The sequence below is a fragment of the Manis javanica genome, chromosome 4, assembly GCF_040802235.1.
Source record: "Manis javanica isolate MJ-LG chromosome 4, MJ_LKY, whole genome shotgun sequence".
NCBI lineage: Eukaryota > Metazoa > Chordata > Mammalia > Pholidota > Manidae > Manis > Manis javanica.
The window spans coordinates 133944670-133961053 of NC_133159.1; the positions used below are offsets into that span (position 1 = coordinate 133944670).

The window sequence follows — 16384 nt, forward strand, 5'->3', positions numbered from 1 at the left end:
GGGAACAGGCTTCCGCAGACACAGTTTCGAAGCAAGACTGTCCCACGTGACATTTCTGTCATGTCGTTCTGTACTGGCTCTCTACCACCTTTCAACACGGAGACACATGGCTCTGAAACTTGCCCATTGTAGCTGCTTTTCAAGCAGAGTGAACTCTGCTATTCTTGTAATGAGAAGTGCTAGCCCCCTCCCCACCTCCGACCAGAAAGAGTGCTGCACAGTGTCAGGATTTAAAATGAAATCTTTGTTATAATCCATGGGGAAAAATGGATCCAGTCCAGCACCAAACATATTCTCTGCCATTCTAAGCCTACCAAGAGTTTTAATAGTTCTGAAACTCTTCAGAGGGGGTTAAAAAAAGGAGAGGGTTGTATTTTTTTGGGGGGCATGGAGGGGGCTTTAAATGGCATGTGCAGGAAAAAAGCAAGTGCATGGCATGTTTTATGCCAATGAAAATGAGGACAGTCAGCAGAAAAGGAAACTGGAATATAAACTATAATTGACCCATAGCTGTGGCATGACTTCTGGGTACTAGAAGGTCAGTGATAGGACTTGACATCCTAGGACAAGGAATGAAGGTTGACAAAATGCCAGAAAGCTCTGTAGTTTTCTAATTGGGGGAGAGTACTACTACTCAGCATGAAAAGGCCAAGGTTCAGGTGAAACTAGAAGCACCTTTCTGTAGGATTTGAAACTGTTCTAAATCTTTTGCTAAGGATTCCATTCCCTGTGCTTTCCAGAAGCTATTTATTAATGAAACCTAGAACTATTCCTCACCCCACCCCACAGTGTACCAAAAGGCAGTTTGTTTGTTTGGGGGTAGGGTGGAGTTGAAGATGGATAAAAGATACTTTGCTGACCACGAATTGTTCAGCATTGTCCTAAGGCCCATGTGCCTGGTTTCTTTCTCTAGCACCAAGTTTGAATTTGCTTTTTATTTCTGAGGACTTCAGCTGTGGTTTCTTCCTGTTTCCAGGGGAGCTCCAGGCGTGCATCACTGTTTGGGATCCAGTGGCCACATTTGGCAAGCAATGGTTTGAATGACCTCTCTTTAGGAGCCCTAGGTCACTGGCTGGATTTCTGCCTCCCTACATGACAGGCTCTTCCTGTATTGGGAGTGGCAGTTGGCCAGGGCATTATATTTCCACTGGCCTGAAAACATACAGACCCTGATGAGCAGAGGCTTATGAAAGGGAGGAGGACAGCAACACAGGAAAAGCTGAAACAGCTCATTGGGGCCCTAGGTTTAGGGATTCTTCAAGGGGAAATCGGGGATCTTTAGGTGGAGTAATTGGTGTGATTTGTGCCCAAGAAGACAGCAGCAGAACTGTGCCTGGTTTCCTGAAGTAAAGCCTTGAGTAAAGAATCTTTAGATTTATGAACCTCTTTTTATCAATACAGTTTACATACCAGAGAGTTTGGGGTATATGTAGGTCTTAGAGCTTAAAGGAAATTTGTTCACAATTTAGAAAAACTGATTGTTTCAGAGAGAAACTTTGATTTTAGCTTGAATCCAGTTATTGCCAGGGGTTAGGAAATAACATACCAAAGCATAATTCATAGTGATTATCCAAAAATTGAGTTGTTTCCATCTCCAAACCCTGAATACTTCTTTCTGTTAAGTTTGTTCACAACCTTAGGATACCAGGAAGATTTGTGAACATAGCAAAGTTCTAGGCTTTAATTATCTACTTTCAGAGAGAGAGAAAGTTTGTGTGTATGTATGTACACAGGTATCAGGTTCTCTTGGGACTGTGCCTCACTGATCGGCTGGCTGTATTTTTAGGATGGAGACATTCCCTGCAGTGGCTGAGAAGGTCCTCAGGGAGTTCCAGGTGTTGCTGCAGCACAGTCCCTCTCCTGTTGGAAGTACACGTATGCTGCAACTTATGACCATCAACATGTTTGCTGTACACAACTCCCAGCTGAAAGGTAAGGAATGTCCAGTTTCTTTATCTAGACAGATAACCATTAATCTCGCTTCTTTGCTATGCTACCATACCACTACACGCCCCCCAACACACATACCCTCCCCTACCACTGCCTCTCAGATCTTTAATTTACTCTCTGAAATCTGTATGACTCTCTAGTACTTGGGTGGGTTGGAATGAGGGAATCATGAGTATAGAGCTTTATTTGCAAGCCGAGAGATGGTGTCGCACATCTGGCCGTGCTAAAGGCAGCAGCAAGTCCTCTTGGAGGCTGCAGACCTAGAGCCCCTCCCAGGGGAGAGGCATTGCTGAAATGTTTCACTGCAGAGACCATACGCTTGGCAGGGATTGGGAAGAGCTGTTTCTGGACTCATGTACCCTGTTTGTTCAATATGGAAAAGTCTAGTTCCCTATGGGATATCCCTTGTGGGAGCCTGCCAGTGAGTAAGAACAGAGAATTGATGAGCGTTGTTGACTCAAAGCTGGAAGCACAAAAATCACCAGGCCCAGAATTTGGCTAATGTACTGGTATGCCTTCTGAAATGCTTTCTGAACAGTGGGTGTTTTTGATGTGGAAGGTAGGGGAAAGGGGCTGATTGGCAAGATTTTTTAATGTTCTGAAGACCAGGCCACAGTCAAAGAATGTTACCAGGATCCTTTCCCTTCCCTCCATCCCATTTCGGTAAGGATGATGTGATTTGACTTGATGATAATATGTAGTATGGGGGTAATATAATTTTGTGTGTGTGTTTGCAAGGAGGACTTGGTCCATACCAAAGAATTGTTTCAGAGCACTTACAGAGTGTTTGGTCTCAGCGCTTGGAAGGTAATTGTCTGAAATACCAGGAAGTGGGAACTGCTCCATGGAGATGCTGTTGTAAAATAAACCTGGCCTTTTTGGACAGAGTATCGCTACTTCTCTTACTGTATCTTTTCTTAGGCTTTCTCTCTGAAGTGATTTAGTTCCCTTCCCATTTGTATTTGGAGGTTATGCTCCTGCTTGCTGGTAGGGTGGGGAGTTTCTCCTCTGATGAGTGCGTATGCCACTCTTTGCCCTGAAACTTGACTCCTCCTGGGACTCTGCAAGGTTCTCTGCTAGTCTGCCTGGATTTTCAGTCACATCTGAATCCTAGAAGATTTTCTCCTCACATGCTGCTTACTACAGTATTGAGAATTCTAGCAAAAGGTGAGATGCAGAGGCTTAGGTGCTATTTTGAACTTGGCTAATTATTCTTGAGGACAGCTCTGAGGAAGCATGCAATCCTGAGGGGCAATGGTGGTTTTCAGGAAGGAGGAAATAAAGTTTATAAAGAGCTGTGGAGGTGAGGCTGTGAAGTCCAAGGGGAGGGAAATTGGTTCCTTCATCATTGCTCTGCTCATTCTGTTATCAAGTGGGTAACAGGAAATGGAGCCTCCTGGAGTGCCCTCTTATTCATTTTCTTGCCTCCTCCTAACAACAACATACAGACAGATGTCAGTAAGCTGCCTGTCACAGAGCTGTAGCCTCTGCCTGGATTCTTCTAGCATCAAGTGCCTTGTGGTCTCAGGAGGTGTGAATGTGAAGGACCTGTAGCTCTTGGCCTGGGAAGCATCTGTTGTCAGCAGCTTCTGCTCCATGAAAAGGAATACGTTGGCCTTTCCATAGGCCGCCAGTGAGTCCTTATCTTATAGGTGTAGCTAAGTAAAGGTTAAGAAAATACAGGTGAAAGGAAGGTGAAATGGTGAGGAGAGAAAAAAGGAAATAGGTGGTTCCACCATTTTAGGCCAAGGTACTTTTTCTAGACTCTTTTCTACAGTTGGTCATAAGGAGGACTCACTAGCCAGGATGGACATGTCAAAGCCTGCACTTGGGACCCTACTACTCATTTCTGGCCTTGTCCTGATGCTCACCTCCATGAGGCAGCTGGGGCCAAGAAGAGTATGACGTGGTCAAAAGCTCCAAGGGTGTTTCAGGGAAAAACAGCCTGGGCCACAGGATATACCAATCAACTAGGACAGAGAGCTCTGTGGACGTGCTGCCAAGTACCCGGTGTGCAGCTGAGGCAGCCGTCCAGACCCCACTGTGTGGGCTGCCATTGGGAAAGCGGTGAGCAGAGCACTCAGCAGGGCTGGCTGGTGGGAAGATGCACTTTTCCATTTCCCAGCACATGAGTCATCTTCTCTGGGCCCCTGTGCTGTGCTTGCACGGACAGTGGCAAGAAGGGAGTGTTGGGACTGAGTAGCAGCATCTGTGCTGGGGGTGGAGAGGGACGGGGGTTGGGGAGAGGGTAAAGATTTAAATCCTTCACTAATCAGCAGCAGTTTGAATCACATTTTTATGAGTAAGGAAGTGATAAATCAGCCCTGGGTGTTGAGCCCCAAGCCAGCCAGTGCCCTTCTAAAAGGCTTCTCTCCAGGCCAGTCTGCTTGCTGTCGGAGTCACCACCCAGCCATGAGACCCTGGCTGTCTGAAACTGGGAAGGCAGGGCCTGACGTTGCCTGGCTCTCCCAGGTGCTTGGGGTCTGTGGTGATTTGGCAGTCACTGCAAGTTAACAGGACATCTGGGCCATCATTTTTCCTTCCATTCTTTTTTGGACATGTCCTTCTGGGTGGGTGTTTGCATATGTCAGTTTGTGGAGTCTCTGGAGAAGGAGCAGTCTAGCCTGAAGCATAGGTGATCTGTGGCCCCCAAGCAGTTGGGAGCCTCTCAGTCTGTGTCGGGGCAGCCTTCCCTGTAGATGTGGTACCTAAAGAGTGGAAGAGCAACTTGAATGTCCTTATTGAAAGTGTGTCCTTTACTAACGCCTTTAATTCATTGTTTTGTGTTCAATGCTACCCTTGTATGACTGTCTTCTTTTTGAAATACCAGTAGTCCAGAGATAAAAATTATACTGTTACTAACATTTTACTATGATTACTTTTCAAATGTGCTTTCCTTGTGGTCCGAAGAGACAGAACTGTTTAAAAGCTTTGGGTACCTCTCAAAGCAAAATGGAGGGAAAAAAAATTAGATGGTGGTGAGAGAAAGACATCTTCTCGCTTTTCCTAGGTTATGGTTTTCACTGGAGCTCAGGGAAGCAGAGGTTGTGAGGTCAGATTTGCCCCCATTCCCATAGGGAAAAACAAGTTGAGTTTTGCCATATCATGTAACCAGACTAAACTTTCAGGTCTCTGGTGATCTTAAAACTTATGGAAGCAGGCCAGTTAGCAGAGAGACCTTTATCTCCTCCTCTCATGTGGCCCCTATGCAAAAATATAACTTCAGTGATGCTACAGAGAGTCTAGAATCCTAACATTCTGTACTGAAGTGGTTGGGGACAGATTGACTAAGGGGTGTTTGGGAGCCCTCAGCATAGTTCCTGGTATGTATTAGACACTCAGTATTTGTTGAATGCATGGATGAAGAAGGCCACAGTTCTGGGCAAGCCAGCTCTCATTGAACAGTGTGTTCTGACATGGCTGGTGTCCAGAATTTTCCTTTGGTGAGTGATGGGTGGTGGTGAGATAGGTGGTTCCCAGAGTGATGTCACAGTTGGTAATTCCTCTACAACATTCCTGAGCCTGAAGGGAGAAATGGGGCCTCCTCCACGTGCTTCAGCATTTAACACTTCGGTAGCTGTCTGATTGGCTGACATGGTGCTGGAGGACGAATGAACTGTTGATCTAAACCACAAGCATTCCAAGAATTTTAATTTTTTAGAAATTCTTAAGAAAGTAAAACTAGTTTCTTGAAGAGGAATAATTGAAGCAACATTTGTAGTAGGGCATCATTGAAACCCTATTGCATCCCCCATCTGTGCCCAATTTGCTCTAATCTGGCCTTTTTCTCTTTTTTTCCCCCCCTTCTTACCCTCTTTGCACTCCCTCTTTTTTAAAAAATATGTTTTATAATTCCTGGAATCAAAACCATCTCAAGCACACACTGTTTTATTTTACTGTATTATTGGATTATACTTCCTATAAATCGTTGGATGTTATTCATTGGCCACCACTGGAATAACTTCCCTTTTCTGTGTCCTGGCCCCGTCTTTTTCCTCTTCTACCAGTTCGTAGTCAGAGGAGGCCTCCATTTCAGCCTTGTAGAAAAGCCCTGTCGGCAGCAAGAGGGCACCCAAGAGACACTTCTTGTGTGTGCCATTGGTGCTCCCTGCTCTTAAGGAACATGTAGGGGCTGCGATTGAGGTGGGGCTAGGCTGGTGTGGCTTTGTCATTGCTTATGCTTGCTTTTATGGTTTGTTAGGAATATTGAATTTCAGGAGGTGGAGGGGGTGCACGTTTGCCTCCAGAGAGAGAGAGAAACGCAGGTGTCTCTATGGGACCAATAGAGCTTAATGCCAATGTGTGAGATGCTGGAGATGGGGACCTCACAACTTCATGCCTTTGTTGTGTATGCAGGTTGACTCTAGTTGAGCAGTTCAGTTCACAATGAAACTTTTTGTGTTCCAGCATACAGCCACCCAAGAGACCCTTCAGTAAAGCAGTTTGCTCCTCTGTGGCAATTCACTTCTGTCCATGTCTTTTACCAAAGCAGAATGTATGAAGTGCTTAATCCTCTGCTTGACAGAACAGTTGTACAGGAAATCCACCTTTCATAAGTGGTTAGGCTTGAGTTTAGCTTTAGGAACTGTCCCTCTCATTCCTCCTTTTATATTTCTGGGGTAGAAACCCTTGGGCTTTTTCTCCTCAAGGATCCATGGGTAGATTCCTGCAGGTAATCAGCACTGCCTGACCTTCATTTTCAGGACTGCTTAGTTTAGAGTAAATAAGCAAAGAAAGAGCCAGCCTGACCAACAGATTTTGTGAGAAATAGATTCAAAGGTCAGAAGAGGCTAGTCTTTAGAAGGTAGGCCAGAGGAAGATGCATCCTTCAGCTATGCCCCCTGTCCCTCTGAGGGAGATACAGCTATCAATAGGCTGCTTAGCACAGACTTCTTCCCTCAGAATTCCCTGGAAAAGAAGAAGTTAAAGAAGTGAATGTCAAGAGACCTTCCTTTCTTTTCTGATTCTTCATGACAGAGTTCTTGTTTTCAGATTGAATCTTTTACTTTAGACTGGCAGGGGAGGAGCAGTTATAAAAAGCTAAAGAAATGAGAAAATTCAGTCCTATCAATAAAATTAAGCCTCTTATCATGTCAGTTGAAGAAGTGATTTCTGTTTTTACCTCCAGGTGACAGTGTGGTTTGGTGTCCATGGCTGCTTTTGTGTGGAATGCATAAATGCAGTATCCCATCATTGCCTGGTAGTTAATATGGCTAGATACTTCATCTCTATGCCATCTTATAGCCAAGTTGACTTTTTTGCTCCAGGATGGACTTACTCTGAAAGGGAAAAATTATTAAGGGGAATGTTGGCAGCAGGACTCTCAGGTGCCTTTTCACAGCTCTCTTTAAGCTTTTACTGAAGAGTACAATTCTAAATGTGTAGCCTACAGTGGGTGCTCAGGCCAGATACATATTGGTTTTTTTTTTTTTGGTACCATTAATCTACAATTACACAGGAATATTATGTTTACTAGACTCCCCCCATCAACAAGTACCCCCCACAAACCCCATTACAGTCACTGTCCATCAGCGTGGTAAGATGCTGTAGAATCACTACTTGTCTTCTCTGTGTTGCACAGCCCTCCCCGTGCACCCCACACACATTATGCATGCTATTCGTAATGCCCCCTTTCTTTTTCCCTCCTTATCACTCCCTTCCCACCCATCCTCCCCAGTCCCTTTCCCTTTGGTAACTGTTAACTCCATTCTGGGATTCCGTGTTTCTGCTTTTGTTTTCTTCCTTTGTTCTTTCTTTGTTCTTATACTCCACATATGAGTGAAATCATTTGGCACTTGTCTTTCTCTGCCTGGCTTATTTCACTGAGCATAATACCCTCTAGCTCCATCCATGTTGTTGCAAATGGTAGGATTTGTTTTCTTCTTATGGCTGAATAATCTTCCATTGTGTATATGTACCACATCTTCTTTATCCATTCATCTACTGATTGATGGACACATAGGTTGCTTCCATTTCTTGGCTATTGTAAATAGTGCTGCGATAAACATAGGGGTGCATATGTCTTTTTCAAACTGGGTTGCTGCATTCTTAGGGTGAATTCCTAGAAGTGGAATTCCTGGGTCAAATGGTATTTCTGTTTTGAGTTTTTTTGAGGAACCTCCATACTGCTTTCCACAATGGTTGAACTAGTTTACATTCCCACCAGCAGTGTAGGAGGGTTACCCTTTCTCCACAACCTCACCAACATTTGTTGTTGTTTGTCTTTTGGATGGTGACCATCCTTACTGGTGTGAGGTGATATCTCATTGTAGTTTTAATTTGCATTTCTCTGATGACTAGCGATGTGGACCATCTTTTCATGTGCCTGTTGGGCATCTGAATTTCTTCTTTGGAGAACTGTCTGTTCAGCTCCTCTGCCCATTTTTTAATTGGATTATTTGCTTTTTGCGTGTTGAGGTGCGTGAGCTCTTTATGTATTTTGGGTGTCAACCCTTTATCGGATCTGTCATTTATGAATATATTCTCCCATACTGTAGGATGCCTTTTTGTTCTCTTGGTGGTGTCCTTTGCTGCAGAAGCTTTTTAGTTTGATATAGTCCCACTTGTTCATTTTTGCTTTTGTTTCCCTTGCCTGGGGAAATTTATTCATGAAGAAGTCACTCATGTTTATGTCCAAGAGATTTTTGCCTATGTCTTTTTCTAGGAGTTTTATGGTTTCATGATGTACATTCAGGTCTTTGATCCATTTTGAATTTATTTTCGTATATGGAGTTAGACAGTGATCTAGTTTCATTCTCTTACATGTAGCTGTCCAGTTTTGCCAACACCAGCTGTAGATGAGGCTGTCATTTCCCCATTGTATGTCCATGGCTCCTTTATCATATATTAATTGACCGTATATGTTTGGGTTAATATCTGGACTCTCTGTTCTGTTCCACTGGCTTGTGGCTCTGTTCTTTTGCCAGTACCAAATTGTCTTGATTACTGTGGCTTTGTAGTACAGCTTGAAGTTGGGAAGCGAGATGCCCCCTGCTTTATTCTTCCTTCTCAGGATTGCTTTGGCTATTCGGGGTCTTTTGTTGTCCCATATGAATTTTAAAACTATTTGTTCCAGTTCATTGAAGAATGTTGTTGGTATTTTGATAGGGATTGCAATGAATCTGTAGATTGCTTTAGGCAGGATGGCCATTTTGACAATATAAATTCTTACTAGCCAAGCCAAGAGCATAGAATTAGTTTCCATCTGTTAGTGTCCTCTTTAATTTCTCTTAAGAGTGTCATAGTTTTCAGAGTATAGGTCTTTCACTTCCTTGGTTAGGTTTATTCCTAGGTATTTTATTGTTTTTGATGCAATTATAAATGGAATTATTTTCCTGATTTCTCTTTCTGTTAATTCATCATTAGTGTATAGGAAAGCCACAGATCTCTGTGTATTAATTTTGTATCCTGCAACTTTGCTGAATTCAGATATTAGTTCTAGTAGTTGTGGAATGGAGTCTTTAGGGTTTTTTATGTACAATATCATGTCATCTGCAAATAGTGACAGTTTTTCTTCCTCTTTACCAATCTGGATGCCTTGTATTTCTTTGTTTTGTTTGATTGCCATGACTAGGACCTCTAGTACTATGTTGAATAACAGTGGGGAGAGTGGGCATCCCTGTCTTGTTCCCAACCTTAGAGGAAAAGCTTTCAGTTTCTTGCTGTTAAGTAAGATGTTGGCTGTGGGTTTGTTATATATGGCCTTTATTATGTTGAGGTACTTGCCCTCTATACCCATTTTGTTGAGAGTTTTTATCATGAATGGATGATGATTTTGTCAAATGCTTTTTCAGCATTTATGGAGATGATCATGTGGTTTCTGTCTTTTTTGTTGATGTGGTGGATGATGTTGATGGATTTTTTGAATGTTGTACCATCCTTGCATCCCTGAGATGAATCCCCCTTGATCATGGTGTATGATCCTCTTGATGTATTTCTTTTTTGGTATCATTAATCTACAGTTACATGAAGAATACTAAGTTTACTAGGCTCCCCGCTTCACCTAGTCCCCCCCACAAACCCTATTACAGTCACTGTCCTTCAGTGTAGTAAGATTCTGTAGAATCACTACTTGTCTTCTCTGTGTTGCACAGCCCTCCCTGTGGCCCCGCCACACATTATGCATGCTAATCATAATGCCCCCATTCTTTTTCTTTTTTTTTTTTTTTGCTATCATTAATCTACAATTACATGAAGAACATTATGTTTACCAGGCTCCTCCCCTCACCAAGTCCCCCACACACACCCCACTACAGTCACTACCCATTAGCGTAGCAAGATGCTGTATAATCACCACCTGTCTTCTCTGTGTTGCACAGCCCTCCCCGTGCACCCTCCCACACATTATACATGCTATTCGTAATGCCCCTTTTCTTTTTCCCCCCCTTATCCCTCCCTTCCCACCCATGCTCCCCAGTCCCTTTCCCTTTGGTAACTGTTACTGCATTCGTGGGTTCTGTGATTCGGCTGCTGTTTTGTTCCTTCAGTTTTTCTTTGTTCTTATACTCCAGATATGAGTGAAAACATTTGGTACTTGTCTTTCTCTGCCTGGCTCATTTCACTGAGCACAGTACCCTCTAGCTCCATCCATGCTGTTGCAAATGGTAGGATTTGTTTTCTTCTTATGGCTGAATAATACTCCATTTTGTATATGTGCCACATCTTCTTTATCTATTCATCTACTGATTGATGGACACTTAGGTTGCTTCCATTTCTTGGCTATTGTAAATAGTGCTGCGATAAACATAGGAATGCATCTTTCTTTTTCAATCTCTTGATGTATTTTTGAATTCAGTTTGCTAATGTTTTGTTGAGTATTTTTGCATCTATGTTCATCAGGGATATTGGTCTGTAGTTTTCTTTTTTTGTGGTGTCTTTGCCTGGTTTTGGTATTAGAGTGATGCTGGCTTCATAGAATGAGTTTGGAAGTATTCCCTCCTCTTCTATTTTTTGAGAAACTTTAAGGAGAATGGGTATTATGTCTTCTCTATATGTCTGATAAAATTCAGCATTGAATCCATCTGGCCCAGGGGTTTTGTTCTTGGTTAGTTTTTTGATTACTGATTCAAATTCCTTGCTGGTAATTGGTCTGTTTAGATTTTCTGTTTCTTCCTTGGTCAGTCTTGGAAGGTTGTGTTTTTCTAGGAGGTTGTCCATTTCTTCTAGGTTTTGCAACTTGTTAGCATATAGATTTTCATAGTATTCTCTAATAATTTTTTGTATTTCTTTGGGGTCTGTCATGATTTTTCCTTTCTCATTTCTGATTCTGTTTATGTGTGTGCATTCTCTTTTTCTCTTAAGAAGTCTGGCTAGGGGCTTATCTATTTTGTTTATTTTTTCAAAGAACCAGCTCTTGGTTTCATTGATTTTTTTCTATTATTTTATTGTTCTCAATTTTATTTATTTCTTCTCTGATCTTTATTATTTCCCTCCTTCTGCTGACTTTGGGCCTCATTTGTTCTTCTTTTTCCACTTTCAATAATTGTGACTTTAGACTATTCATTTGGGAATGTTCTTCCTTCTTTAGATAGGCCTGGAATGTTATATACTTTACTCTTAGAACTGCCTATGCTGTGTCCCACAGAATTGGGGCTTTATGCTGTTGGTGTCATTTGTCTCCATATATTGCTTGATCTCTGTTTTAATTTGGTCATTGATCCATTGATTATTTAGAAGCATGTTGCTAAGCCTCCATGTGTTTGTGAGCCTTTTTGTTTTCTTTGTACAATTTATTTCTAGTTTTATGCCTTTGTGGTCTGAGATGTTGGTTGGTAGGATTTCAATGTTTTTGAATTTACTGAGGCTCTTTTTGTGGCCTACTATGTGGTCTATTCTGGAGAATGTTCCATGTGCACTTGAGAAGAATGTGTATCCTGCTGCTTTTGGGTGTAGAGTTCTGTAGATGTCTGTTAAGTCCATCTGTTCTAGTGTGTTGTTCAGTGCCTCTGTGTCCTTAGTTATTTTCTGTCTGGTGAATCTGTCCTTTGGAGTGAGTGGTGTGTTGATTTCTCCTAAAATGAATGCATGCATTTCATTCTATTTCCTCCTTTAATTCTGCTAGTAGTTGTTTCACATATGTTGGTACTCCTGTATTGTGTGCATGTATATTTATAATGGTTATATCCACTTGTTGGACTGTCCCCTTTCTCATTATATAATGTCCTTCTTTATCTCTTGTTACTTTCTTTATTTTGAAGTCTATTTTATCCTGTACCAGTACTGCTACACCTGCTTTTTTCTCCCTATTGTTTGCAGGAAATGTCTTTTTCCATCCCTTGACTTTTAGTTTGTGTATGTCTTTTGGTTTGAGGTGAGTCTCTTGTTAGCAGCATATAGTTGGGTCTTGCTTTTTTAATCCATTCTGTTACTCTATGTCTTTTGATTGGTTTATTCAGTCCGTTTACATTTAGGGTGATTATTGAAAGAGATGTACTTATTGCCATTGCAGGCTTCATATTTGTGGTTACCAGAGGTTCAAGATTAGCTTCTTTACTATCTGTCTAACTTAACTTGCTTATTAAGCTATTATAACCACAGTCTGATGATTCTTTATTTCTCTCCCTTCTTATACCTCCTTCTCCATGCTTTATATGTTAGGTGTTTTATTCTGTGTTCTTTTGTGTTTCCTTTGACTGCTTTTGTGAGTAGTTGATTTTATTTTTTGCCTTTAGTTAGTATTTGGTTGGTCTGCTTTCTTTGCTGTGATTTTATTTTCTCTGGTGACATCTATTGAGTGTTAGGAGTGTTTCCATCTAGAGCAGTCCTTCTAAAATACCCTGTAGAGGTGGTTTGTGGGAGGCAAATTCCCTCAACTTTTGCTTCTCTGGGAATTGTTTAATCCCTCCTTCAAATTTAAATGATAATCATGCTGGATACAGTATTCTTGGTTCAAGGCCCTTCTGTTATCATTGCATTAAATATATCATGCCATTCTCTTCTCGCCTGTAAGGTTTCTCTTGAGAAGTCTGATGATAGTCTAATGGATTTTCCTTTGTAGGTGACCTTTTTTCTCTCTCTGGCTGCCTTTAATACTCTGTCCTTGTCTTTGATCTTTGCCATTTTAATTATTATATGTCTTGGTGTTGTCGTCCTTGGGTCCCTTATGTTGGGAGTTCTGTGGGCTTCCATGGTCTGAGAGACTGTTTCCTCTCCCAGTTTGGGGAAGTTTTCAGCAATTATTTCTTCAAAGACACTTTCTATCCCTTTTTCTCTCTCTTCTTCTTCTGGTACCCCTCTAATGCAAATATTGTTCCATTTGGATTGGTCACAGTTTCTTAATATTCTTTCATTCCTGGAGATCCTTTTATCTCTCTCTGCCTCAGCTTCTCTGTGTTCCTGTTCTCTGATTTCTATTCCATTAACGGCCTCTTGCACCTCATCCAGTCTGCTCTTAAGTCCTTCCTGAGATTGTTTTATTTCTGTATTCTCCCTCCGAACTTTATCCTTTACCTCTTGCGTATTTCTCTGCAGATCCGTCAGCATGGTTATGACCTTTATTTTTACTTCTTTTTCGGGGAGATTGGTGAAGTCTATCTCCCTAGGCCCTCTGTCAGGGGTTGTCTGGGTAATTCTGGACTGGACCAAATTCCGCTTTTTCATGGTGATAGAGGTAGCTTTAGGCAGGTAGCGCGTGTGTCAGCTGGGAGAACCAAGTCCTTTCCTGCTTGCTGGTTGCCTTGCCATTCTCCGTTGCCTGTGTCGGTTGCCCACACTCCCAGAGCGGCCTCTGGGTTAATCCCCTAAGCTGCTGTGTGCGGGGAATCCGTCTGGGTAGCACAGAGCCCTGCAGGGAGTGGCAGGTGCACTGAGTGTGCTCTCCTGTGAGAGTGGTGCCCCTGCCAGGCAGCTGCGCACTGTCAGTGGCCTTTGGGTCTGACGTGGGTAGCTGTGCACTGGAAGGGGATTCTGTTCTGCTGCTGGGGGTGTGGCTGCTCCTGGGCTGCTGTGCCGCCACCGCCGCCATGGGCTCATGTGGGCTGCTTCTGGTCTGCTTGGCTGCCGCCAGCTCGCATGGGCCGCCCCCGGGCCACTTGGCCGCCGCCAGCTCACGTGGGCCACTGCTGCCACTAGCTCCCACAGGCCTCTCCCCAGCCCATCTGGCGCCGCTGCCAGCGCATGTGGCTGCTCTCCCACTCCTGGGCCAGTATGTCAGGGTCTGCGCCACCCGGGGGAACAACTGGCAGGCTCCTTATCGCCTTGAGGAGCTTCAGAGCTGCACTGCTGCCCAGGGGGTTAGGTCACCTAGAGTTCCCCAGGATTCCCAGCTGCTGGGCTGTGTGTGCCAGGTGGACTTCGTCCAGCTGTGAGGTCTCTGTCCCTTTAAGACTTTCAAAAAGCACTCGCTTTTCTTTTGTCCCAGGGGAGCCGGTTGTGGGGACCCACTCCAGGTTTTGCTTTTCCGTTTTTTTAATATCCAGCACACCATGAACAGTGTGTCCGTGCTACCAGTGCGGATTACTAGAGCTGGTTGTTTAGCAGTCCTGGGCTTTCACTCCCTCCCTGCTCTGACTCCTTTCTTTCCGCCGGGGAGCTGGGGTCGGGGGGGTGCTTGGGTCCCGCCGGCTGCGGCTTGTATCTTATCCCCTTCGTGTGATGCTGAATTCTTGCAGATGTAAATGTAGCCTGCCTGTTTTACTGTATCCACTGGTCTCTCTTTTAGGAATAGTTGTATTTGTTGTATTTTCAAAAATATATTTTTGGGAGGAGATTTCTGCTGAACTACTCATGCCGCCATCTTGGCTCTTCCCTCCCATACTGTTTTTTGAATACATAGGGTAATTGGGTATGTTCTGGGCTTTGGACACTAAGCAACTAAATGTTGGTCTGGGGAAGAACTGTAGTTTTCAAAAGTACTCGCCAATAACGACAGCAACAGTACAACACTGTGATAATACCTGATGACATTTCGTAGTTGCTCTGTGCATATTCTCATTTGATTTCTGTCAGCCCTCTAAGGGACAGACATTTTTTATCCTATTTTATAGATGAAGAGGAACATATCAGAAAGGTTAAGTAATTTAAACAAGGTTGTATGGCTATTAAATCATACCCAGGTGTCTAGTTTCCAGCCTTTTATATCAGAAGATACAAAAACTTATGTATACTTAATTGAGATGGCTAAATAGTGCAGGCAGTCCCCTCCTCTCCAAATCTGAGCAGCTGCTGTTTTTTGAAGAAGAAAATGATTCTTGAATGTGACTTGTGACTAGAAGAGGAACAGAAATAGAGATGAGAGAGTTGGGGGAGTCAGAATTCTCTGACTGCCACCCAGGTTGTCAGTACCTCAGAAACTCCCCATGCATTTCCTCCCCATCTAGCTCTCACTTGCCCTGACAGGTAATTGTCATCCTGACCTGTGGAATTAATTTCTGTGCTGTGCTTTATACGGTTGTCATCTGAGGATGCAACCTTAAACAAAATATAGTTTGAGTTTTGCTTGCGTGTAAGTGGAATCATGCTACTCATATTATTTATATTCTTTTCTCTCTGGCTATGTAATGTTTGTGAGTTCTGTCTGTGTCAGTGTGTGCAGTTGTAGTTTATTCATTTTCATTGTACAATACTACATTTTATTAACTTATTGCAGTTTATCCATTCTTGTGTTCATGAACATTTGAGTTGTTTTCTCTTTGGGACTATTATGAGCACTGAGTCCATTGGTGGTTATTGTAATTATTGTTCTATTTGGATTTATATATACCATCCTGTTTTTTAAAAATCCATTTTATTGAAGTAAAGTTTGCATGCAGTGAAATGTACCCATTTTAATTGTCCATTTCAATGAGATTGACCAATTTACATACCTACGTAACTAATCATTATCATTGTCAAGATACAGAACATTTCCCAGAAAGCTATGTGTCCATCCTAGTTGACCTCCATATTCCTACACTTGGCTTTCTATCACCATACATTAGATGTGTCTTTAGATTCTAGAGTTTCATGTGAATGGAATTATACAGTGTGTACTTTTATGTTTGCCTTCTTTTGCTCAGCATAGTATTCCTGAGATTTATTCATGTTGTTGCAGTATTTCATTCTTTTGTATTACCGAATAGTATTCTATTGTGTGGATATATTACAGTTTTGCTTATCTAGTTATCTACTGATGAACATTTGGGTTGTTTCTAGTTTTGGGCTATTATGAATAAAACTGCCGTGAATGTTTGTAAGAAAGTATTTCTGTGAACATGTTTTAATCTCTTGGGTAAATACCTACGAGTGTATTTCCTGGGTCATATGTTAAGTGTATGTTTAACTGTATAAGAGACTGTTAAAACTATTTTTCAGAGTGGTTGAACTATTTTACATTCCCTCTAGCAGTGTGAGTGAGCTGCCAATTTCTTTGCATCCTTGTCAGCATTTAGTATTGTCAGTTTTTTTTTTTACTGTAGCTTTTCTACTGGATATGCCATGCTATTTCATTTTGCAAATA

The 16384-nt window shown here is 42.5% G+C and overlaps 1 protein-coding gene across 5 annotated transcripts in view; it reads left to right on the forward strand.

The window, feature by feature from the left end:
* The window catches only part of SMG6 (SMG6 nonsense mediated mRNA decay factor), a 244338-nt gene that overhangs the window by 65888 nt on the left and 162066 nt on the right, over positions 1–16384 (forward strand). For 4 of the 5 annotated variants that reach the window (XM_073235026.1, XM_073235028.1, XM_073235029.1 and 1 more), the window contains exon 10: positions 1787–1932. In XM_073235026.1, the coding sequence (XP_073091127.1) occupies positions 1787–1932 (146 nt within the window). Of the gene's footprint in view, positions 1–1786; positions 1933–2558; positions 2614–16384 lie in introns of those variants that run through there. The other variant, XM_073235030.1, reaches the window with a different exon arrangement.